This window comes from Antechinus flavipes, chromosome 2 (assembly GCF_016432865.1).
Source record: "Antechinus flavipes isolate AdamAnt ecotype Samford, QLD, Australia chromosome 2, AdamAnt_v2, whole genome shotgun sequence".
NCBI lineage: Eukaryota > Metazoa > Chordata > Mammalia > Dasyuromorphia > Dasyuridae > Antechinus > Antechinus flavipes.
In genome coordinates this window covers 25,621,785-25,649,121 of record NC_067399.1, presented here as the reverse complement: position 1 = coordinate 25,649,121, position 27,337 = coordinate 25,621,785, and the positions used below count along the sequence as shown (strand labels likewise).

The 27,337-nt window shown below is 33.6% G+C and overlaps 1 protein-coding gene across 2 annotated transcripts in view; it reads right to left on the bottom strand.

Annotated features, from left to right (window-relative positions):
* The window catches only part of CTNNA2 (catenin alpha 2), a 1,459,872-nt gene that overhangs the window by 1,270,980 nt on the left and 161,555 nt on the right, over positions 1–27,337 (bottom strand). For both annotated transcript variants that reach the window (XM_051974336.1, XM_051974337.1), the window contains exon 2: positions 23,802–23,908. In XM_051974336.1, coding sequence (XP_051830296.1) covers positions 23,802–23,903 — 102 coding nt within the window. In that variant the 5' untranslated portion in view covers positions 23,904–23,908. The remainder of the gene's footprint in view (positions 1–23,801; positions 23,909–27,337) is intronic.

The following is a 27,337-nucleotide window of genomic DNA, read 5'->3' as shown; positions in this document are numbered from 1 at the left end:
GCTTTGGAAAATGTGAGGCTGGAGGTCAGCAGAGAGTTTATGGCTTGATAAATAGATCTGACAATTATCAGCATAGAGAAGATAATTGAATCTAGTGGAACTGAGATTACAAAGTAAAATAGTAAAGGAGAAGAGGAGAGGACCAAAGACAGAGTCTTAGGGGACACAGAAAGGGAAGTAAAGGCTGGGAACGGAGGAATGAGAATCAGGACACATGAAAAAAATATCATGGAAATCTAGAGTGAAGAGAATCATAAGAACAGGTGATTGACAGCATCAGAGGCTGCAGAAAGATGACTGAGAAAAGGGACATTATATTTGGAGATTGGATTATTAACTTTGTGGACAACAATTTCAGTCAAATAATGAAGTGAGAAGTTTTATTTTCGAGTTAAGAAAAAAAGTGAGAGAAAATAAATGAAAGCATTGACTGCAGACAGCCTTTCAAGAAGTTTAGCTTTGAAAGGGAGGGGATACATAAAACACATAAGAGCTTGGGAATAAATCGATCAAGTAAGATTGCTTTGAGTTGATTTTGTTTAGTTTCTCTCTCCCTCTCCCTCTTCTTCCTTCCATCCTTTTCCCCCTTCTCTCCTTCCCTCCTTCCCCTTTGTCTCTGTCTCTCTGTCTCTGTCTCTATCTCTCTCTCTCTTCATATCTCTCTTTCTCTCTGTCACTCTATCTCTCGCTGCCTCTCTTTATTTCTGTGTATCAATCTCTATGTCTGTATCTTTGTGTGTGTGTGTCATTCTCTCTCTCTTTCCTTTTAGATATGGGGAGACAGAAGCATGTTTGTTGGCTTCAGGGAGGCAGCCAATACACAGATAAAGACTGAAGATAGATGAGAGGAGTAAGACTAGATAGAGCACATGGTGAGAGTAAGAAGTGAGCCTCAACAACTGAGGAATTCAAGGAAAAAACATGATATATGAAGCAGTTTTCAGCAGAACCTTGAAGGGAGCTCACTAACACAACAAAAACCACATCTTTTTTTTTTTTTTTGTCCTAAGATTTCCTTATGATTGTTAGAAGTCATTTTGAGTTTTGGCCTGCCAGTCATCAATGAGGAAATTTTAGTTGAAACACAGAATATGTGAAAGAGAATAATGTAAAATCAGTCAGTAACATAGGTTGAAGCCAGCCTGTAAAAGGACTTTCATGTCAAACGAAGGAATATTTTCTCCTTGATTTTAATTTAATCAACTGGGAGCCATAGAAGTTTCTTGAAGAAGAAAATGGCAGAGGTCCAACCAGCTCTGTAGATATAATGACTTGGCAGCTATATGAAGGGTGTATTAAAATGAAGAGTGTAGAAGCAGAAAGTCCAATTAGGATAATAATACAAATAGTCTAGATGACAGGCCATAAAGACTTCTTCCTATGTCATAGATATGCATTAGAGAGAAAATGACACATGCAAGAAAGAATACGAATGGCTGATCAACAAGATGAACGCTGATAGAATATGGGATATGGCAAAGAGAGTAAAATGTGGGAAATGATTTAAAGTCATAAAAGTCAATGACTAAAAGAATAGTGGCTCCCTCTCTGGAACAAATGAACCATAGGGATAGGAGTGGTTTTTAGGAGAAAACTGATTTTCATTTTGTATAAAAAGAAGTAAAGTTTGTTATAAGACATCAATGTAAAGATATCCAGTGTGCAATTGATGACATGAGACTGCAGCTACAGGGGAGAAAAGGCTCTGAATGTGTAGATATCAAAGTCATTTGGATAGGGATGACTACTAACCACTAGACAACTGGTAGCTGATGAGATGAGAAATCGAGAGATGCAGAGACAGAAACACACAGAATCAGAGACAGAGAGAGAACTAAAGGAGAATCATAATAATAAATAAAATCATAAGAGTTCCTTAAAATTTGCAAAGTATTTAACAAAATATCTTATTTTATCCTCAAAACAATTGTGGAAGATAGCTACTGTTATTCTTACTCCCATTTCATAATTGAGGAAACTAAGACAAATAGAAGTAAATTGAAATGTCTAAGGTCACACAGCTAAAAGGCATCTGAGATCAAATTTGAACTCAAGTCAGCATTCCAGGTCCAACACTATCCACTGTGCTATTAAGCTGCCTGTAAAAGAGAATTCGGGACCAAACACCGAATAATACCTTTACATGTAGAATGAGATATAGATGATAATCATACAAAGAAGACTTAAAAAATGTGCTCATTTGATTAAGAATTCTAAGCTCCAAGAACAGGAAATGTCTTTTGCTTCTTTTTTTATTTCCTGTGGTTAACATCATGCTTGACATACAGGTGTTTAATAAATGTTTATTGTTTGATTGGTTAGAAGCCAGGAAAGAACAATACAATGAAAACCCAAGGAAGACAATGCTGAAACGAAATCATTAAAATACTAAGAAACATCTATTACATTTAACACAACACCAGGATGATCCAGGAAGGAGCAATTTTAGGCCAATGATGGCATAAAAAGACATTTTTAAATGTCAAAAGTATTAAGAACTGAATGGGCAGTGAGGAAATTCAGACAATGAGGGCAGACTTTTTTTCCTCAGCATTTGACTCTGAAGTGGAGAATAGATATAAGCTGATTGCTGGTCATTTCTCATTTGAAACTAGAAGGATAAATTAGGAATCTTTATTTTCAACTCATGTCAATTGTTATTTTTGTTATTATTTTCAAAGTGAGTTAAATTATTTATTTTTCATTTAAAATTTCTATTTGTCATTTATGGAAGGAAGATGTAACATGAAAATATAAAAATATTTTTATTTTTAGAGTAAAAGTAAAAGTTAATCATGAAAAGAAATTTGAGTCATGACTAATTAAAAAAGTAAGATAAATATGTTTTCAAATTTTAAATTATTTATAAGTATCACATAGTAGATCTCTTATGCAATGTTTATATGACAGAAAATATGCTTTGCAAAACAATCAATTGTTGTTGACAAGCAATAGCATTAAGTTCCTGATATAGAAATTATTTTTGTTCTAAGAAGAAATTTGAAAAAACAAAAAAGCACATTAACTTTATAAAAGTCAGTGTGTTATAATGAAAAGAATCCTGGGAATCAAGAGACCTGGGTTCAAATACTGGACCAGGCATTTGGCATTTATATGAGACTTGGTAAATTTTTCAACCTCTCTAAGCTTCAGTTTTCTCAATCAAATGGATATAATAATAGAAATTATGTTATGGGAATTACCATAAGGAACAAATAAAGTAAGATAGATTAGATATTAGATAAGTGATAGACATACACACACATGTGTGTATGTGATATTTTACAGTCTTCAAAGCACCACATTCCAATATTTCATTATTGTTTGGGGCAAAACATTAGGTACTAAAGAGAATTAAGTCTAAAAATAAGTAAAGAAGAGTTGTCTAATGGGCCAATGAATTCACAGAAAACAAACTAATCCACTTTTAAATTAAAAGATATTAAAAAGCTGTGTCCAGAAGGTAGTGTGAGAAATGGATGGATATTTGTTTTTCAAGGTTATGAAAATTAAATTGGAGAAGTGGAACTTAAGTTAGAAAACTGAAACCCAGGAGGACATCAGAGAATAATCAAGGGTGGAATTTATCTTCCCTCAAAAGAATGTAACCTCCTTGGGGGTAGGGATTGACTATGTAACAAGGGGTGGAGATTCATGTCCTGTAACTTCTATAAGATACAATTAATGGGGAATCAAGGGAGGGACTTGTTTGTGCTTCAGGATAGGAAATAAACTGCTGCCTTTGCAGTTTCAAAGGTTTGTCTACTCACCTAGGCACCCATTCTTGCAAAAATGCAAAATAAATCTTTTCTGCATTCATCAGTGACTTTTGAAGTTCTTGGTAAGATATTTTGTTTCTTACAGTAAAAAGAAGAGACTGTGAGAAAATGAATATAAAAACGTAATCTGACTCTATTTTTTCCACAAAAGTTAAAAATCAAAACAGATAGAAATTCATGAAGAAACTTTTGGGCAACAGAAAACTGTTGATGTAAATGTGGTGATTGTTTTGTGAAGTTACATAAAGGAAAAATTCTAATCTTTACTTTGAAAAGTCAGTGATTTGAATATAGAGAGATGATTTGGAGGTTAAAACCACATAAATGAGGAGACTATTGCCTTCTGATAAGTGGTAATTGATTTTATTTTAATTTTATTTGGTGCTTACTTCATCCACCATTGCATACGTACATATACACAAACACAGAGAGATAGGTACACACACACATACACACACACACACATGCATATATACAAACATATATATGTTTATATATATACATATATATACATAGGTGTTACACACAAATAAATTATATATATATATGTATATATACATATACATATACAGTTATGCATATATTACATGATGCCAAAAGACTTTTAAGTTTCTACATAGTCTACAAATAAATCTTTGTCTTCTCTCATTCCTTCTTTCAGAACCATACATTCCAATATTTATTCCTGTGTCAATCTCTTTTTATATCTTCATCAAAGTCACCAAATATTAAAGTATAGATTTAATTTAAAAAATATTATTTTCCTTTATAAGCTATCTTTACCTCTTCAAGCTGTGCAACCAATGTTTATGCTTTTTTATAATTTTCATGATAGAAATTGTGCAAATACATTTCATGAGTACTATAATAGTCACTGTGATTATTTCCCATGAAATAATGTTCTATTGCTTTTGGATAAAAAATCAACTCCAACAATTCCTTTTTATTCTGTTCAAGTTTTAGTCATGATCCACCCTTCTGTGTAGATGCATTTGTTTTTATGTTCAGAGAGAATGTCAAGATAGTCATTATTCAGTTCCTTCATCAAAAAACTCACTCTTCATAACAATAACTAAAGGAAAGTTAAAGTTTATAAACATCTTCTTGGTACTCTTTCCCATCATTCTGTAAAGCTAAATTGCTAATTTGTCAGAATATAGATCAAAATTAATTAAAAAAAAAAAAACTAGAAGAAAAATGATGAGGAAACATGTAGTATCCAATTAAAAATAATTCAATTCTGAACTATTTTTACAATACATTATGAAAGTCAAATAGTGAACAATAAAATTACATCAATACAAATTATAGTAATTGTATACAAAATTTAACCAATGTAAATCTATTGTCATAGCAAAGAGCCCAAAAGAGCCTTAAAAGTACCTTAATTAGAAAATATTTGCTTAAGTGAGAAGCATAAAAAAGATGGCACTCAAAAGAAACACTAGTTTAGAATATCAATTCTCTTGTAATTTTATGAAGAACAATTATGGAGAACTGTGAACAATATAACCTCATGAAACTGTGAAATGCAATGCGGGGAAAAACAGGTTTTTAAAAAATAAATCTTGGAAAGATATCCAGCTAAATAAATTCATCCTGATGGTTCTATAGGAGTGAAATAGAAGTAGGACAAAAAAAAGGAAGTTAGAAAAGATTTGCAAAGATTTTTACTACAAAATGCTTTCACTATCAAGGAGTAGTCAACACATTTGGAATCTTTACATTGGTCTCAGATGTAATTATAAAATACAAAGTGATAAGATTTAAGAGAACAAAGATGAGCAAAGTAGTCCAAACTTTATACATATAGTACAATATGAAGGTGGTGACAGATTAATTCATGTATTATCCAAAAAAAGATGAAGATGATAAAAGTTTTTGGGGGAATATCAGACTTATGAATACTGAAAATAAAAATGACCAAGAAGATATTTATTACTACTGAACTGAAAGACTTTTCTTTCTTTATGAAACTCATCTTCACATGAACTGAGGGCATCATTGATGAGCGTATTATTAAGGAATAGGTATGATGTCATATATTCTACAATGTTTGATGGATAGCCTCTACTTGAATTAACATTCAATAAGCTACCAATCATAAATTTAAAGCAAGGCATGAAACAAGATGTATGCTTGCCATAAATGTGTTGACCATGACAGAAAAGCTGCATTGCAGACTATTGTAGTAAAAATGAGATTACCTATGGATGGTAAATAAAGTCCACCAGGTAATTTTTGTGGATTACATTCTACATGTTTTATAAAATCCTGGAACATTATTGAAATTTTGGAAAGTATTCATAAGTATTCCAAAGTGTTTGGCCTATCTACACAGGAAAAAAACAAATGAAGGAAGAATCTAATTTCTAGATTGTTACATATATTTATATAGATTATCTGGATAGTTTGTGTATCTCATGTGTGTGTGTGTGTGTGTGTGTGTGTGTGTGTATGAGAGAGAGAGAAGAAAGAGACAGAGAGAGAGAGGGAGAGGAAGGGGGAGAGAGAGAGAGAAAGTGAATAATATATTACACAAAGAATGATGGAGAAGAAAATGGTGGCTGTAAAAAAAATCTACAGCTTGTTCCTATAACAAAACAAGATCAAGAAATAAGAAAATGAATACTGTCATATTGGAAATATGTAAAGGTAAAATTGGTGGGCTTGCTATTGAGGATAAAAGGTATCAGTGAAATGTGTGAGATGGAGGAAAACCAAGAAAGAAAATAAAAAATTAAGTGATATAAAAGAAAGCACATTAAGGCATTAATAATATCATATGACATTGAAAAATTGCCTTATTTAGATATAACCTAGTTGATTAGATACTTCATCTTCCTTTGGCTGAATAGAAAATATTTTATTAACTGAACTGCTTTGGTTTTAGATTTATGGATAAATTAACAACAGGAAGGAGAACATAATATTTTCCCCTAATTAATTTCTTATTATATTACAAGTATAAGAGATAATATTTTTATTCTTTTTTTGTTTTAACCAGTAGAAAAGGTATAGTTATTACTCCAACTCTGAAACACATTTGGGGTTCTTATAGTGAGCCAAAATTTCAAAGACTAACTTGAAAGGAAAGTTTCTATCCAGTTGAAGAGAGCAGGGACAAAGGTATTTGTATGTATTCTCCAGCACATAGACACATAGTTGAGTCAACATGGGATAAGCCATTACTTAAAAGAACCTCTTCCAATCCTTTTACATTAGATGTTTGCAATATTGTTGCTCTCTTATTTCTTGCATGGTTATCACTTCTTTGGACCCAGATTCCAAAGGAAAACCCTTCTCCTTATCAACATTTCTGAACAGTGGCAGCTTGAGACAGAAGAACATAAAATGTTCTAATAAGAGTAACTAGGAAAGCCTAAGTCAGCAATGGTGGAACATTTGAGAAAAGTGCTTCCTGTAAACTCTAAAGAAGCCAGAGTGAAACACAGGGAGCTAAAAGTCTTATTTCTAGAAACAAATCGAATAGCTTGAAGTGCAAATTTATGATTGAGTACTAGTCAATGAAGGTCAAGTATTTAGAGCAGGGTTGGATTTGCTTTTCCTAGCAGGTTCTACAGAGCATGTGCAAATATAGCTTCCTTGGTCCTGAGCCAAAATATGAAACTTTGAAAAATTGTTTAACTTATAGTTTTGTACTGTGTGATAGTAAAAAGTCTTTTAATTGGTTGAAGAAGCAGAATAACTCAGAGGTGACAAGCTGAAACTGTATAGAATAGGGACAGTTGTCAGCTTTAAGTTTCCAAGGGACTTTACACAAATTTTCTCATTTGATCTTTACAACAACTCTAGGAAGTAGATGTTATTATTGTTCCCATTTTACACATGAAGAAATTGAAACTGAGAGATGTCAAGTGACTTGTTCAGGGTCATACAAGTAATAAATGGCTAAGGTAAGATTCATGTCAGGTCTGCTGAAGTACCACCTAGATGGCGTCAACAGGACATGGTGATCTCCCAGTCTCTCTTCCTTCATGATAATGAGTAAATTGTTAGATAGGAGGAAGGATATCTGCTTAGCTGTTATGTGTTATGTGTCTATGAATATACAATGCCTTTGTTTCTCTTGTATTTATTTTTCCTGCTCTTAGGAAATGAACATTCTGAGACAAGAGTGGCCATGAGTCAAGTTCCATTTGACTGAAAGTCAAAAATGTGACCACAAACCAGTCATGGTAGCCAGTGACAGAGGAAGCTCCCACAGATGAATACTGATAGCTACCAAACAATGATAGTCATGTCAAAGATTGGAAACCTCATAGCAAAGGGAAGTCCCAGTAGTGATTTTAAGTTATTGATTGCTGAAGTCAGAAGACAAATACATTCACAGTGATCTTCATGAGGACTTTACAAAGAGCAAAAAGAAATTTGGGACAAAGAATCAGAGTTGTAGCACCTGGACACACATTCTTTCTACAAATGTGCCTCCCTATAATCATATATTAAGTTGAAGAACATTCTTTCCAGAGATCCTGTGTTTGTGAGTAGAAAGAGGGAGCCCCTAGTTTGGGGAGACTTTTTGTAAGACTACTTCCTGTAGCTTCTTATTATAACTTTTTGCTAAATATTTATGGTTTTCAAGTGATTGACTGGTAATGGGAAACACATAAGTGACAGACTTGATACTATAAGACTAGGAACTCCCAAATATCTCAGAATTTTATTTATGTTTTATTAAAAAAAAAAAAAAACTTTTTATTTACAAAACATTTGCATGGGTAATTTTTCAATATTGACCCTTGCAAAGTCTTCTGTTCCAAATTATCCCCTCCTCCCTACCCCCTTTCCTAGATGGCAGGTAGTCCAATACATGTTAAATATGTTAAAATATATGTTCAATCCAATATATGTATAGATATTTATACAGTTATCTTGCTGTACAAAAAAAATTGGATCAAGAAAAAAAACTGGGGAAAAAAACCAACAACAATAGAAAGAGAGAAAATGCTATGTTATGATTCACACTCTGCTCCCATATCACTGAACAATTGGAATTGGTTTGAATTATCTTATTGTCAAAGAGAGCCATATCCATCAGAATTGATTATCATATAGTATTGTTGTTGCCATGTATAATGATCTCCTGGTTCTACTCATTTCACTTAGCATTAGTTCAGGTAAGTATCTCCAGGCCTTTCTGAAATCCTCCTGCTGGCCTTCTCTTACAAAACAATAATATTCCATAACATTCATATAAGATAATTTATTCAGCCTTTCTCCAATTGATGGGCATCCATTCAGTTTCCAGTTTCTTGCCACTACAAAAAGGGTGGCCACAAACATTTTTGCACATGTAGGTTTCTTTCCCTCTAAAAGATCTCCTTGGTTATAAGCCCAGTAGAAACACTGTTGGGTCAAAGGGTATGCATAGTTTGGTAACTTTTTGAGCATAGTTCCAAATTGTTCTCCAGAATGATTGGATCCATTCACAATTTCACCAATGTATCAGTGTCCCAGTTTTCCCACATTCCCTCCAGCATTCGTCATTATATTTTCCTGTCCTCTTAGCCAATCTGGGAGGTGTGTAGTGGTATCTCAGAGTTGTCTTAATTTGCATTTCTCTGATCAATAGTGATTTGGCGCACATTTTTATATAACTAGAAATAGTTTCAATTTCTTCATCTGAAAATTGTCTGTTCATATCCTTTGACCATTTATCAATTGGAGAATGGCTTGAATTCTTATAAATCAGAGTCAATTCTCTATATATTTTAGAAATGAGGCCTTTATCAGAACCTCTGAATGTAAAAATGTTTTCCCAGTTTATTGTTTCCCTTCTAAACCTTGTCTGCATTAGTTTTGTTGTACATTTTAACTTAATATAATCAAAATTATCTATTTTATGATCAATAATGATTTCTAGTTTTTCTTTGGTCACAGATTCCTTGCTCCTCCACAGATCTGAGAGGTAAACTATCCTATGTTCTCCTAATTTGTTTATAATGTCATTCTTTATGTCTAGATCATGAACCCATTTCAACCATATTTTGGTAGATTGTGTTATATGTGGGTCAATGCCTAGTTTCTGCCATACTAGTTTCCAATTTTCTCAAGAAATTTTTGTCAAATAGTGAATTCTTATCCCAAAAGCCCAGGTCTTTGGATTTGTCAAATACTAGATTGCTATAGTTATTGACTATTTTGTCCTATGAACCTAACCTATTCCACTGATCAACTACTTTATTTCTTAGCCAGTACCAAATGGTATTGATGACCACTACTTTATAATATAGTTTTAGATCTGGATCAGCTAGGCCACCTTTTTTTCCCCATAAATTCCCTTGAAATTCTTGACCAAAAGATGAATTTTGTTCTTATTTTTTTAGGTCAGTAAAATAGTTTTTTGGGAGTTTGAATGCTATAGCATTAAATAAATAGATTAGGTAGTATTGTCATCTTTACTATATTTTTTTGACCTATCCAAGAGCACTTGATGTTTTTTCCAATTGTTTAGATCTGACTTTATTTGTGTGGAAATTTTGTAGTTTTGCTGGATTAGTTCTTGACTTTCCCCGGCAGAAAGATTTCCAAATATTTTACACTATCAATGGTTATTTTAAATGGAATTTCTCTTTGTTTCTTTTTGCTATTGGGTTTTGTTAGTGATGTATAAAAATGCTGAGGATTTATGTGGATTTATTTTGTATCCTGCAACTTTGCTAAACTTGTTTATTATTTCTAATAGTTTTTTAATTGATTCTCTAGAACCTCAGAATCTTAGAGGACTTAGTTCCCTCTGGGAACCCAATCTACCCAGACCAGAGAAGGTGCTATTCAGCAATATTCTGGAAAACTAAGTTAGTCTTTAGGGCAACATCAAGGTAGCTAACATTTCTATTTCCTTAACTCTTTTTTTCAATGATATTTTCTTATCTATCACTTCTAAAGGCCTTGGAAAGTCACAGTGAAGTTATAAAAATAAAGATTTTAAATTGAAAGAAATCTGCTTAAATAATGGAACTCAATCCTGGGCATTTGAGTGTCATAAAAGTGGCATGAAACAGAAATATAGATAGAGGATTGGATGCGACCTTAGAGACTATCTGTTCCAACCTCCTCATTTTACAGATGAGAGAACTGAAGGCCCAGGAGTTAAGTGCCTTGATCACAAAAGTCACAAGGATCAGAAGGGGAATTTAAACCTGTGTCTTCTGATTCCAAAGCATTGCTCTTTCTTCTGTACCAAGATGTCAGATATTGAACAGAAGTTAAATATTATTTAATGCCATCTTTTATTTGTTAAATGATTATTCATTTGAACTTATAAATGAGTTGAATTATAGTCATTAAACAAGTGAATACAGGGTAACATTAAAAAAGAAAAACATGAATCCTTCAAATTTTGGCACACACAATTTTATTCAAAAAACTTAAGGATCACTTCCACTACAGAGCAAATTGACTGAATTTATTACCATAATTTCCCCTCTTTATTAAAACATTTTAGTAATAAAAATGAGAGAAGCTGGATAAGGAGGAATAATGTGTATAAACTTATAATAGCAAACTTCAATATAGCATATTAAAGTTTACATACTGCTTTAATTATATTTTATTCAATCTTGATACCAGAATTGTGAGGTAAATACTGTATGTATTCTCCATTTTACACATGAGCAAACTGAGTATAATGATGGAAGACTTGTCTATATTAATTCAAAGCTGGCTTCAGATACTTACTAACTGTGTGACACTCACTTAACTCTTTCTGCCTGAGTTTCCCAATATGTAAAATGAGCTGGAAAAGGACATGGCAAATCATTTCCATATCTTTGTTCAGAAAACCCCAAATAAGGTCACAAAATATCAGATATGGTTGAAAAATAATTGAACAATACAATAAAAAACAACAGAAGATGGATTGAAGTAGGAAGAGGTATGAGGTATAAAGATCAAATATGGGACAACTGTATGAATTTAGGAGAAATATAATAAGGGAAGTGACCAGGCAGAAGGGATGTAAAGAAACATGTGGAGGAAGAAATGACAACACATACATTTAGATATATAGTGGGAAAAACGCATATAAGCTGATTTCTGGGTGAGAAGATGAAAGACTTCATAAAGAAGACATCATATAACCTAAATATTGTAAGAAAAGTTGAATTTCTCCTGGAGTGAGATCAGACAGAGGTTCATCCCAATCTTTGCAAAGATAGCCAGGATAAAAGAAAAGTGGTAGGAAATGTAGCACCATGTAAAATATCTATTGTTTGAATATAACAGAAAATATAAATAAGCTATTACTTTCAGATTGTATTACTGTTCTAAAATAGCATAGATGTCTATTCTTCTAAATAGTCATATTTAACCTATTATTTTTATGATGGTTCCCTTTTTGGTAATTTATCTATATCATTTATTTCAAGTTTATTAGATCAAATCTTCATATTTTTTCATATATATGACTATATGACTTTGAAATATAAGGTACATTAGATCTCTCTAAAATGAGGATGACTAATAAATTGGAAAACAGAATCTCAAAATATCTTAACTGACTAGTCTACTGGATCACATTTAATGAAATGAAAATGGAAATTAATAAAGATACATTTAAGATCTTATGCTTGTATTAAAATGTCAACTACACAGGTAAAAGGTGGTAATACATGTAGAAACATTAGTTGGGCTGAATGAAAAAAAGGGAACCAGGTATTGTAGTGGATTGAAAGTTTGAGATTAATAAAAAGAGGAAAAATAAAAAGAGGAAATAATTACCTTCCTCTGTCTGCCACACCCTTCAAAAGAAAATACACACTTAGATTGATCTACCAAAGCCAGGTAATAAGTCATATTCAAACAATATTTGGAAAACCGTATTCAATGCCACATGTAATATGTGAAAAACAACAATGATAAAATAAAGAATGAATACAGCCAGGAAACCAGGAGGGTGAAGGAGTTGGAGTTCAGGCCACTAGATGATCAGTTAAAGGAATAGGATGTTCAGTTCAGAAAAGAAAAAATATGATTGGAGGAGAGAGGGAGGGTATCTCTCTTCAAACAACTGAAGGACCATAATGCTGAAGATTTTTTCTGTGTGATCCCAATGGGAAGCAATGAGTAGAACAGAAAATTTAAGGTTGATTAAAAAAAAAAAAACTATTTTCTATTATTGCACTGATTCAAAAAAACAGTATAGGGTGTCTGAGAAAGCAAAGGATTCTCACTGGGCCACTTGTAAGACACACTGACATAAAGATACTTGTGAATGGCCTTCCTACATTAAAATTGTATGACTGATCCGGCTCCCTCATTTTGTAAATGAAGAAACTGAGTTTTAAGAAGTTAAATGACAAGGTCACAGGTAAGATGCAGCACAGCTAGAAACTGAACCTACACTACTGGTCTAGCCAATATCGCTTTCTCTACACATTCTGCTTACTTTGTCCAAGTCCCCATCTTTCCTTAAATTAGATTTGTTAAATAAGCACAAATCATTGTTGACTTTCCAGTAGAGATTCAAAAGTTTTTCAGCAGATCTTAGCCAAGCCACTTAATATCTTTCAATCTCAGGTTACTTGTCTATAAAATAAAAAGATTGTAATAGAACCTACCTTACAGGATTGTGAAGAATAACAAAGGAGTTGATACATATTAAACTCTTTGCAAATCTGAATGTGCTACATAAATGCTATTTTGAAATTTTTATTATTTCACTAGATGTGTCCTTCTTTCAGCATTATAGATCTAAGCATACTGTCTCCCTCTAGAACTTCTGCAGTTGATGTAATTTATAAAAAAAAAAAAACCCACCATCAAAAGGAGGCCAATTCTCTGGAGATGAGCTACTCTTAGTATGGTCAATTTGCAAAAAAGAGAAATCTAATCCATTTGTATGCCTACATTAGAGACCTTCACAACTTTGAGATGACCTTCTAGAGTCCACATGTTGTCTTCACATGTCAGAAGAAGGTATGAAGGGCAATGGCTTTCATGGAAGAGTTACTGAAACATCACTCCTTGAAAATGAGAATCTATGAACTATAAAAATGAAACTTGTCTTCCCTTATTTGTATGTGTGATTGTTTGTACATATTCAGACACAAACAATACATGAGTACACACATACTACATACACAAAAAATCAGTCAGGAAGTACTTTTTTCAATGAAAAAAAAAGATTAATCTGTTCTTCTAGACTATTAATCAAAATTGAACATGGACAATAAAGCCTTGTTTTGTAATGCAAACAAACTTTTAATTGCTCTGGTAATTTCAAATTTATTGATCTCAGCTTTTTCTAAATTTGGAAAAGTGTAATGTTTTGAGCATGTATTTTGGTCACATACCAAAAGAGAAATGTTTCCTGAAATGTCTCTTCATTTTCTATCTGGAAGATTATTGAGCTTAATCTTTCAAACATTCCAAGACTTATAGTTGGGTGGAGAAGGAGTATGATTCCAATAGTGATTTTTTAAAATATGTCAGAACACAAGGGGGGAAAGAAAGAACTAGGGGAGAAGTGAAAGAAACCTCTCAAATTCAATAGTTCAAATATAAATTTCCAGTCATTAATTTTCTTCTTACAAAATGTCATTTGCATGAGTTCAAAGAAAGATAAATATCAAGGGAAAACACAAAGTAAAAAACAAGATTGTTATAGGTGGTCATACATTCAGGCTAGAAAGTCTACTCTAAAATGATTTATAGTCAACATACCCTAGATAAGCCAAAAAAGGAAGAAAGAAATTGGTCAATGAAATAATTATAACTAATCAAATATGTATGAAGGATGGGATTGACTAAACCAATAGAAAACAAATAAGGAGGTGAGGAAATGGATTTAAGCTTTCATCCCATGCCACCTACAAAACATAATCTAGATAGATGATAGATTAAAACAATAAATACAACTACAAACTTCAAAAAATACATATGTATGTAGACCTAATTTATAATGTGATTTATAATGATATGCTCCAATTGTGTATATGTGATGGGGGTGAGGGACACTTTTTCTTGCCTATTCAGAGAATATGAAGACAAGGTATTGGTGCCATATTAAATTCAAATTTTATACTCTTTACATCAATAAGCAATATAATCAAACTAAAAAGTATAATAAATGAAGGAAATTATATGCAAACATACCAAAGTAAAAATTTACTTCTTGAAATTCACTTAAGCATTTATTAATTTTTAATAGAGGCAATGTCCTGTTCATTGTGGATTACAACTAAAAGTACATTATCTTTTCATAGAGCAAATACAAACTATTATTAAGAAACAATAAATAGCTAGTTAGGCAAATCTATAAGATAAATAGATAGGCAGACAGACAGACAGATAAATAGATAGATGAATAGATAGAAAGATGATAGATACATGAATAAATAGATAAGAATATCAAGTGCTTCCATTGTTCCAGGCATTTTCTAATTGTTAGGAACACAAGTTTCTTTGGTATCTGACTCTTTGTGACCCAATTAAATTGGGGAGGGATTGTTTGTTTTATGCGGATTCTGTGGTGGTTTGCTACTGGGATAGTTTTTCTGCTTCTTTCTCCTGCTCATTTTACAAATGAAGAAAATGAGGTAAACAGGTTAAGTGACTTATTGTCTAGGGTCATATAAACAGTAAATGTCTGAAACTGGACTTAAATTTGGGTCTTTCTAATTCTAGGATTGATGCCCTCTCCAATGTATTATATATAGCTGCCCATCCATAATCATTGATTATGTGTTGAATACTTGAGAAAATCACCAATGATCAATGTAGTGTTTGACATATAGTGGGTGATTAACGTAGTGTTTGGCATACAGTAGGTGCTTTAAAATGCTTTTTTTTTTGTTTAATTGATAGCACTGGAAGGCTAAATCAGCAAATAATGAAATGAAATCTAAAAATATAAAATGCCTGCTATGTACATAGGACAGCTTGGGTAAAAGATAGATAATTTCTGGATAATTTGGTTCTAAATCCTTCTAACATGTTCTGAATACCTGGTTGGGGAAATTTCTGAACTCTTCAGTGCCTCTAACAGTTCTTTCAAAATACAAGGTACAAATGATTGTCCATTTGTGTACATGGATGTACTTTTTCCAGGAATCTTCCTATGAAGGTCTACAACAGTACAAAAAACTGTATTCAGAAAAAGGGTAACAAAAACAAAAACAAAAATGATTCTTACTTGAATTCAGAAACTTGAATTATTTTATAAGTTAACATAGTATGCAGAATATGGTCAAAAGGAACAAAAAATTAATTTTCAAAGTGCTTAAATAGAGCTCACATTCCTTTCAATACAGAGACTGGTCATTTTTAAATCGCAAATTAATAAGCGGCACATTGGATAGAGTATCAGGTCTGGGATCAGAAAACCTGAATTCAAATCCAGCCTCAGATACTTACCAGATGTGTGACCCTGGGCTAGTCATTTAACCCTAGCTACCCCTGTTTCTTTATTGATAAAAGGAATTGGAAAAGTTAAAGGGCTAGGAAAACTCCAAATAGGGTCATGAAGAGTCAGAAATGACTCATCAACAAAAATTTTAAATATTTTCCAGACAAAAAGAGGAAGTTTTCTTTTTTCTTTCCAAAAGGAAATATTTTAAAAATAAACCTTGTATTTAATAAAGGCAGAACTCCAACCTCCAGGGAAGGGGTAGGCTCTAGACAAACACACACACTAAATCTAAGAACACCAGCTGATTGCTCCCTGGCCATATATTCCAAGCAAGTACATGTTTCTCAAAACAGACAGAAATTTCCAAGAATAATTTCTTTTAATGTACATGGCAGTGACCTCCATATCATAACTTTTCCCCGAGGAATCTCCCAAGGAACAGCACTGCAAGATAAACACTTTCAGGCCTCATTTTCTATTAAAATAAAATTAACAGCTAAACTTGTGTTGGTGATTTAAAATATTTATTAGCATTAAATTATAATGTGATTTGTCTTATTACAGTAAATGAGTTCTCCTCAAAATCTCTTGCCTCCTTGTTCTCCTTCCATTCCTTGTCACTCTCTCTGGGGAAAGGCAGGGAGGCTGCTGGGTCTGAGTATTTTGGGGGAAATTCTTCTGATTTTGAATTTCAAAAGTCTCTATTTCTTTCCCAGTCCCTAATAATGGAAACTTTGGAATAGCTTTTATTCTCAGTGCCATATCCTGAACTATTTATTAAAATCCTCAATTCCATATGAAAATCCAAGCACTTTTTTTTTTTTTTATTAATTGGTCTTCTGAAGTCTAATTGCCATGTCAGACTTCCTGCTAAGATCTTATTCCAATGGACATGGGAGGAATGCCTGAAGCATGATAATAGATGCTTGAATATTTTATAGGAGGGGCAGTTAAGTGATCGGACCAGGAGTCAGGAAAACTCATCTTCCAAAGTTCAAATCTGGCCTCAAATACTTAATAGCTAAGTGAACCCACATCTACCTGTTTGCTTCAGTTTCAGCATCTGTAAAATGAGCTGGAGAAGGAAATGGCAAATCATTCCGGTATCTCTGCCAAGAAAACCCCAAATGGAGTGACAAAGCCTTGGACATAACTGAAAATGACTGAATGCTGTTTTATAGACATGGTATCAAATGTGGAGAAGTTTTTTTCAACTATTCATGGGATGCAGCTTCTAGGAAAAATTTAGCAGAAATCCTGAGGTCCCCTGACCTTAGTATGCTATTGTTCTAACAATCTGTCTCTCAATGATTCTAAATTTTCTAATTTTTAGCAATATAATAATAATTAGTTATATATTTCTTATAATAATAATATAGTTATATATTTCTTCCTCTAGATTTTAGTGACGATATAGCAATAATCCTGAGGTCCTCTGATCTTAAAATGATTTTGTTCTAACAATCGATCAATAGTTCTAAAGTTTCCTGGACTGTGAGATAGACAATCTCTTGGTCAGTAATAACCAAGTTCCTGAGACCATAGTAGTAAGAGCATCCCTCAAACCTACCTGTAAGCCATAAAATTAGAAAATAAGTAACATGAAACTCTGGCCTCTCTAACTTTGTCCTATAAATTTGTCTTCTTGTTCTCTGCTAAATTTTTTTGGAACTGAGCCCAGTTCCATTTCCATTACAATTATAAAAATTTTTGCCCCTTGACTTGGAGATGGTTTCAAGGCTGCAAATTCTTTTGAGACACCTCATGATACTGGTCTGCAACTCCAACCTTTTGGGGTCTCTTTTTGAACCTCAGCACTATCACATTCCAAATAGATAGATAGATATAGATATATACATTGTTTTTTTAAGCTAGTATTGGACTATGAGCTTTTCAAACATAAAAACTATTTGTTTTGTCTTTTTTTTTTTTTTTTTTTTTGTATCTCCAGCACCTGACAGAGTGCTTGGGATATAGCAGGGAGATATTAAATGCTTGTTGACTGATGTCTGTAGAAAGTAATGACAGAATACTGACGGATTCCTTCTACTCCATTAAACTCAGTTTTTTCTAGAACTAAGGCACAAAGTCAGGCTCATCAGCTCACCATTTCACTATACAAAGTGGAATATCTAAAGCATTGTACTTTCTTTGGAGGAAAGGGGGTGCTAAAACATTATATTTATCTTACAGACTCAAACTTACTGAGTAGACAAACCCAGGGCTTCTTAAATTTGTACCATTCATGACCCTTTTTTTTCCACTGGAGAAATTTTATGTGACTCCTGAATACACAGCATATAAAATAGGCATACAAATCAAATATTTATAGATAATAAATTATAATTTTGTAACCCCCAACATTCAGTTGCATGGTCATTTAGAACTATAATCCACAGTTTAAGAAAATTTAGGCTAAACCATGAATGGAAAGCATAACAGGAGTGTCAATAAATGTGTCTTAGGCTCTTAGACAATGATTTTAGCTTATATGTCTTAATTCTTTTACTTAGAAAGGTGATAAAAGAAAGGTGATAATAGTGCTACAAATTTTCTAACTAAAAAGAGGGATAAAATATCTGAGTACAACACTCTAAATAGCTCTCATAAGACATCATTTTAAAAGTTTAAGTTAGGTATTCAGTCACTTTGATAAGAATCCCAAAATTTGAGAATTGGATTGGACTCCAAAAGTCACCAACTTGAATTTATACCACAAAAGAATCTCACTATAATATATTCAAGTTTTTATCGTTGGCTTAATGGACTCCTTTGAGCAGAAACCCATAAGTTCCACTAAGGCAGACAATTCTATTTGGCGAATAATCATTATTAGAAAGTAAATTCATCCTTGTAGAACCTCTACCTATGGACCCAACTTCTCTTCACTGGAATGGAAGAAGTCATTCAATCAATAAGCATTTTCTAAGTGCCTAGTGCCTTCTGGCATAACAGAGACAAAAGCAAAAGTGAGATGATCTCAGATTCAAGGAGCTTATATCATATTGTCTAATGTCAAGCCAAGAGTCTTTCCCCATGAGAACCCTTCAAATACTTGAAGGTAGCTATCACATTCCCCACCTCTGAATCTTTTCTTCTAACAAAATATCTCCAATTTCCTCAACTGATCCTCATATAATAGAGTCTATGTCCTTTGCCATCCTGATTTTGCTCCTTTGGCCACTCCAGAGGCTATTAAACACGGTGCCTTTAATATTTTGTGAACAGGAAAGAATACACTGGCATCATCTTTGTTTTCCTACTAAATCTGCCTTGTTTTGCAGCCAAGATCATATTCATGTTTTTGGCTATGATAGCATACAACCAATCATACTGACTACTCTTCTGTCATCTAACACCCTCTTCCCCCACTGGTTTAATCATGGCTCTGCCATTTTTGTACTTAGGAAATCGACTTAAAAATCCAAGAATAAGATCATATAATTCCTCCTACTAAATTCATGCTTGAATTTCTGCTTTTGAATATGACACAATGTCTAGCCTAAAAAAATCATTTTCGCAGTCCTCTCATCTGGTATGTTAACCATTTCTATCAGTTCTGTGCCATTTGTAAATCTAAGTAAAAAACAGTAAAAATAAAATAATAACAACTATAAATCACTTCTGCTTTTATCTAAGTCAATGATTGACATGTTTAATGGCACCCATGCCAAAATGAAACTGACAAACTCTTATAGTCTTCTTATTTAACCAATCCCAAATTGTTCTGTAGGCATTATTGTTTAGCCTGCATTTCTTCATTTTTTTTCCCCTGCAAGCATATTGAGGAGCTAACATTTAAATAAATGATGCCTACAAAATTTCCTTAATCTACCATTTCAAGATTTCTGTTCAAAAAGAAATGTCATTTAGTTTGTCATAACTAGATTTTGATAAAGTTATTCTGACTTTTTCATTTTCTTTTTATTGACTAAATCTCTCTTTAATAATCTGTTCTATTTTTTCCCTCAAAATTAAAGTAACTGACAGATTCTTTCTGCTTCTTTTTTTGAACAGAAGGCAATCTATGCCCTTCTGCATGAATAAAGTTGCATTAGCAACTAGGTGGCCCAGTGGAGTGTCAGGAACATTCATTCTCGAGTTCAAATCTGACCTCAGGCATTTAATGGCTGGGTGACCTTGGACAAAGTCACTTCACCTAATTTGCTTCAGTTTCTCATCTGTAAAATGAGGTGAGAAAGGAAATGGCTTTGTGATGAAAAACCCAAATGATATCACAAAGATTCAGAGACTACTGTGAGGATTGGATAATAACTGGACTGAACTTGTTCAGTAAGCACTTCTCACATGGAGTCCATAGGGTCCTCAACTTTGAAATATTACAAATAATGTTTCTAAAAAGAACTTTTACTTTTTTCAGTAATAAAGGATTTGTGTGATGATTAGAAATGGTGCTCTGAATTTGAAGGATGAAACACTGACTTCAAATAGTAGTTCAGGTATTTAGTAACTTTGTAACTTTGCACAAGTCCCTTCAAGATTTCAATGACTCAGTGTCTTCATCTGTAAAATGAGAGAATTATACTATAGCATTTTTAAGCACTTACTTAAACCAGAAAATTATGCTAAATGTAGGCAAATAAGCAAGTTAAAATATGGAAATAAAACAATCCTTACCTTCAAGGAGCTTATATACTGATTGGAAAACACTACATAGAAAAGGGAGGCTAGGGTTGAGTATGAAATTGATATTATTTGTTGTTCCTCCTTTTTTATCAAAGAGGACCACAGATATCATGATTTAGAGGTAAGGTACAATAGGATCTACCCTGACTGATTAGTCTAATATGAGCTCAGAAGGTCTGGCAAAAAATAGTCTCTGTAGAGGACTGAAATTCTGAATAGGTGTACTTGAATCTGAGAATGCAGAGCACTTAAGGCTAATTACATATTTGATGTAAGACAATGGCTCTATTAGCATAAGTTTAGATAATGGCTCTCCTCACCACTGGAGCTAGTTGAATGGGGTGGTAGTAAGGTAATCATAGAGAGGATTGGAGGGCTTGGGGAGAGAAGTCAGTATGACTTGGGGGCAGGACAAGGAGGAGTGAGACAGAGATTCCAGACTCCAGAATCCAGAATATATCTTTTGCAAGCCATGTGGCAGTTTGCCTGCCTTCTTCACCTCTCCCCCTAAAGACCAAAGATTTTGATTTATCCTGACTCTGGCTGACCCAGAGGCTCTCCATACTTTACAAGTCTCATTTAATTTGGGGATGGAGATATCTCTAGATTTCTGCATCATAGGTTTCCTCCTGCAATTCTTTAATGTAGTCAAGCCATTTTGGATGATCTGGAATGATTTCTATATCTCCCATTCAATACTAAAATTCTGGAGAGATCTTGAGAGTGTCTTTGTACCATTTCTGACTTCCATGTGAGTGCTAACTTTCTATGAGTTCTACATGAGGTGGTCCTTTAGGTAAAAATACATTTAAAATATGTAAACCCATTGGAGTTGCACTATCTGTAATATTAGTTGGAATGATGGATAAACTTGCCGGAATGGCATAAAGTTAAGAATTTGGGGAAAGAGGATCTCGGACATTCATTTCAATACCAGTATTTTGATTTATGACTTTAATTGATCAAGGGCAATTGTTAAGTTGTTTTAGTCCCGGCTGATTCTTCCTGACCCGATTTTGAGTTCCGTTGGCAAAGATACTGAAGTGCTTTGCCATTTCCTTCTCCAGATGAGGAACTGATACACACAGGCTTAAGTGACTTGACCTGAGTCACACAGCAAGTATCAGAATATGGCTATGAATTCAGGCCTTTATGACTCCAGACCCATGGCTCTAATCACTTTGCAACCTTGCTGCCCTTTCCTAGTATAAGTCAAGGTTAGCCTTTTTTTTTTTAATGTCATATTCAGAATAAAAGTTATTCTCTTTGACAAAGAAACAAGAAGCAAAACTTTTGACAGTACTTCTGCATTCTTTCTTTTTAAAATTATAACTTAATATTTAATATCAATGCTACCAATTGTTTGCACTGCACAATTTACATTTAAACAAATACGTCTCAACAACAACGGCAAACAGGCTTATTTTCAGTCTTTTATTCAGGATTTATCTTGCCATCATTCTTTTTCTGTTTCTTTTCATTCATTTAACTTTTTTACATTTTCATAGTTAGATGGAAAACACATGAATTTTGTCACTTCCAGTTATTTAAGACACCCTGATTAGGATGAAGCTATATTCAAAACAATGGGATTGTCATCTTGCAATATCACAAAGGTTTTCCTGAATTAATGGGATACTCTTAAACTTAAGAAAAGTGAAAATGAGAATTAAATAAAAGCTATTTCTGTTTTGCCTTCTTTCTAAAAAGTAGAGCTACCTCTTCTCTGATCCTCTTTTGTCCACAGGATAGCTTTAAAAACACTAACAATCACTCTTGGTTATCTATCTTACTCACCAACCTCAACACATTTTGATAATTAGCATCCCTGAAGTTACCACATTCCTATTCATCTTCTACTGCCTGGCTTTACCTCCACCTTCATTGTATATCTTTTTAAAATTTATTTTGTCTGATAAGTTCCCATTCTGTTCATTGTTTTCCTCACACAACTCGCATTTCCAGATCCTCCTAGAAAACTGAGGGCAGACATCAATATAAATGAATAAAGAGAAGCTGGGAACTCAAGTTATGGCAAGGTAAAAACTCCTGTTTGATCTTTCATAAATATGAATGGTTTCTGATATTACTGATCTTGCCTGATGGAGACAAAGAATGAAAAGAAGGTCATAGGTTTTTCTATCACCATTTATAATTCCAGTTGTAATTGATAGAAGTAGAACTCCTAGGATGAGAATCAAGTGTGAGAGATTGAAAGTATCCTCATATGTTTCCAGGGCTCATATGCTTCAGAAGTAGGAGGTTTATCAAAAGAACTTTTTTATAAGTAGAATGTAAATAATGATAAAACACAAGCTGTTATGAAAATCCACAGAACTGTAGTCAACAATAACACACAGTATTGCTGATGTAAATTTTATGCATTGTTTATAAAACTGTTTCTTTTAACAGGTTACAAATTCAAACACTTTAATTTTCACTATTTGCAAATTACCAGGACCTTCCATCTCAACCCTGGCATTGGACAATTCCCATGAGAAAAATATATATTTCACTAACAAAATATCTTCTAAAATGAGTACTGCAAATTGGGTCATTTTGAAGTGTAATGACATTGAAATGAGACAGTTAAATTTCAATAAGATGAACATTGTCAACTGAAGAGAAATTCAAAAAATAATGTTCAGCTTATAATCACTGTTTTTAACCATATATTGCATTTAAAAGTGAAGTAGAAAGCTTTTATATAGCCTTTGATTTAAGAATTGCAAATGAGGTTCACCCGGGCTCCTAAATTACCCTATCAAAATTATTTCCACAAATTATGTTTTTATTTGGGTGATTTTCAAAAACAAGAATTTTAAATCCCAGCTGGCTAAGAAGTTGATCAAGCAGATTTGCAAAATACAGTCTGAATTCATAATTTTAAAAATGTTCAATGAATGGCTAGATATTAAACAAAAAGGATAGGGCAGTCAGTTTCTCTTTTTGTAAGATTTCCATGAGAATTATATGAACATAAAAGAAAATTTTCTTACCTGTGTAACAAGAGGTTCTAGTAGTCTCTCCACTGTCAGTGTCCTTATTTCCAAACTTTTGGGGTCCCATTTCAAAATGATAGGTGAAGTGGCCGAAGTCATGCTCCCTACAATCAAAATAAAATACTGTAAAATAAAAATTTTTATTTTCCTTTCAAATAGAAATGTCAGACTTTCGATGGAATATAACTAAAAACCAAATCAAAATATCATTTACTCCTGGGCACTATCTGAGATAGGATATAAAACTGGTGCTTCTGCTTTGTCCCAATGAAAACAAGTCCAATTTTAGCTTAATAAAAGCAAAGTCTTCTGAATAATTAGGATGATCTAAGTTTGAGCAATATTTGTCTAAGTATGGCTAAATTGCTGGGAAATGGCCTTGTTGTCACTGATAGTCTTCAAGAGATTTGATAGCCAGTTATTAGAAATATCATAGAATAGATTAACACTTAAAGTTTGCCTGAATAAAATGATTTGTGGAATCCTACTCTCCCATCTGAGATCAGAACTTACTCCTTAAATAAAAGCCAGTTAGTAATTTCCATTTGTAGTCAGCCTATTTAGGGAACAAAAAATTTAATTCTCCTTCAGGCAGTAGAAATTACCCTTCCATATGAATAGTAAGGATATTATGTGACTTTAGTGCTTTAGTGCTAAAATTCCAGAAAATTATGGTTGGTACTACTAACAAGCATTACTAATTACATAAAGCAAATGCATCCCTATGCAAGTTTTATAGAAGATAGTAAAGCAAATTTGGCACTGTAATATGAAAATTTTCTCCCCCCAAAATAATGGAAGTTTGAGCTGAATTGGTTTAACATGCCCTTGTGGGATCTTATCTGGTAGATACCCAAGTTTAAGGAGGAAATTGATAGGCTAGAGGTTGTTTGAGATTGGCAAGAAGAATTGTTTTATGTCATTATCATATTTGGTTGTGTTGAAGGAACTAGGGATATTGAATCTGGAAAAAGATGTCATGGGGTTGACATGATGACTGTGTTCAAATATTTGCAAAGCTGTAATGTGGAAAAGGGTTTAGATTTGGCAGAATTATTTGGCAGAATTAGGAGAAAAAAGGCAAACTTAAACTGGAGGGCAAGGATAATTTCCTAATAGAACTGTCTAAAAGGGTAAAGGTCTTCCTCAAGGAAGCCTGATATTCAATGGAAGTCTTTCAGCAGAGGCTTGACCATCATTTGTCAGGTTTGTTCTACGATCCTTTTTAAAGTGAGATATGGACTAAAGAGTCTTCCAAATCTGACTTAGTAATTCTTTCTGAATGATTCAACTGAATTCTTAATTATTATCTTTCCTGTAATATTGGTTATGTGTAAGTAATCCCTGAGAGATAGACAGAGTCAGGGACAGAAAGCAGAGAGACAGATAGACAGAGGGGGAGGGAGAGTAGGGAGAGACAGAGAGAGACAGAGAGAGAGAGAGAGACAGAGAGAGAGAGAGAGAGAGAGAGAGAGAGAGAGAGAGAGAGAGAGAGAGAAAGAAGAAGAAGAAGAAGAAGGAGGAGGAGAGGAGGAGGAGGAGGAGGAGAGGAGGAGGAGGAGGAGGAAGAAAAGGAGGAGGAGGAGGAGAAAGGAAGATGAGGAGGAAGAGGAGGAGGAGGAGGAGGAGAGGAGGAGGAGGAAGAGAAGGAAGAGGAGGAGAAGAGGAGGAGGAGGAGGAGAAGGAGGAGGAGAAGGAGGAGGAAGTAAGGAGAAAGAAGAGGAGGAAATAAGGAGGAGAAGAGGAGGAGGAGGAGGAGGAGGAAGTAAAGAGGAGGGGGAGGAGGGAGGGAGGGAGGTAGAGAGGTAGGGAGAGAGACCCTGCCTTCAGGGAAATAAATCCAAATTAGATTATGTTTATGTTCTTAATATAATTCAACGAATTGCTAGAGGACATATATTTTTCCTTTGAAATTTAACCACAGACAAGCAATCATAACCTGTACAAAATCAATCTAAGTTATTTCCTTCCTAAGAATGTAAATCAAGTTCTATGTGATCCTTTCCTTCTCTTTGAATCAGTATAGATTTGTATAAGTATTTATATAAATCACTGAATTTCTGATAAATCAAGATCTCTAATCATTTCTTTCTAAATTAAGTCTAAAAAGACTATTAAAAGTATGACCAGAAATGGCTTTTTCCTGATCAATAACAGCTAGGAGGTGAAGAAGATAGGGTACCTGCCCTAAGTAAGCAGAGTCTGAATTCAAATCTGGTCTCACTATGTGATCTGGGGCAACTCACTTCACCCCATTTGCCTTGGTTTACTCATCTGTCAACCTCAAATCCAGTATCTTTGCCAAGAAAACCCCAAATGAAGTCAGAAAGAGTCATTAATGACTGAAAAACAAATATTACCAATACCTCTAGAAGTAAACTCAACAATTTATTACCATCAATTCAAAGGCCTTAAGATTTGATGCACTGATATTTTAAAAATCTAGGGATACAAGGTTTTAAATAAATTAAATACCATGATCCAACTGCACAGATTTAGATTTCAATTCTTACATTAAAATAACAACTGGCATTAGACACCAAATTTCTTCCAAAAAGCTAAAATACTTTACACATCCCTCATTCATACTAAGGGTTGCTACACAACAGCAACAATCTGACACTAAATTGTGTTCCCTCAGCAGCACATAAGCTAGTTTACTGATGGACAATAAAATAGAGAGCTTGCCACATACAGGATTTGGCACACACAAGATAAAACTTTAGATGATGTTCACAAATAGCAATCAGAAACAGGATGTGTTTTCACTGTGGCCATGGCTAAGAGGTAGAATTAGTGGCTATAATCACAAATCAAAGGACACCATGAGTCTGTGTATAGAGCAGAGGGGAATGGGTCATACACTTATCCATTCAGTTTCTAGTTTGAACAAGCAGAAATCATGAAGATTTTCATCTTTCCTATATGAGAGCTGAGAAGCAATAGTTATTTGGAGAAGGAGAAAATGAGTGGTTGAAATGTTATAAAATAGAGAAAATTGAAGAACAGAAAGAACTTGGACTTAGAAATACAAGTATATGAGATCAGATCCTAGCTCTGCTTGATACCACCTGTGAGACTTTGAACAAATAATATAAGCTTTCCAGGCTTCAATTTTCTCCCCCTATCCTGACTATCAATAAATGAATGAATAAATAATGAATGAATTAATGAATAAGCTTGAGGGCATTACCTGGATGACATTCTAAGGTCCCTTCTAGCCCCAAATCTATGATCCAAAGATAATTTTTTTCTGATTATACTATCATTCCTAAAATGGAAATCTAACCCAGAGATTTTGGCTTCAATTTCATTTTATCCACCACTGGTTTGAGTTCCAAAAATCACAGTCAAAAAGGCAGAGTAACTACAAATGCAGCCAATCTTTTGCCCTCCAAATCCAGGATGTGGCATTGAAATGTAACCCGCTAAATTGCCGCTAAGTAAGACCTTATTGCCCAATCAGCTGTTAGGTAGGAGGCAGAGGAAAGAAAGTGTACTCCTCCGACAGCAATTTACCATAGCTGATATAA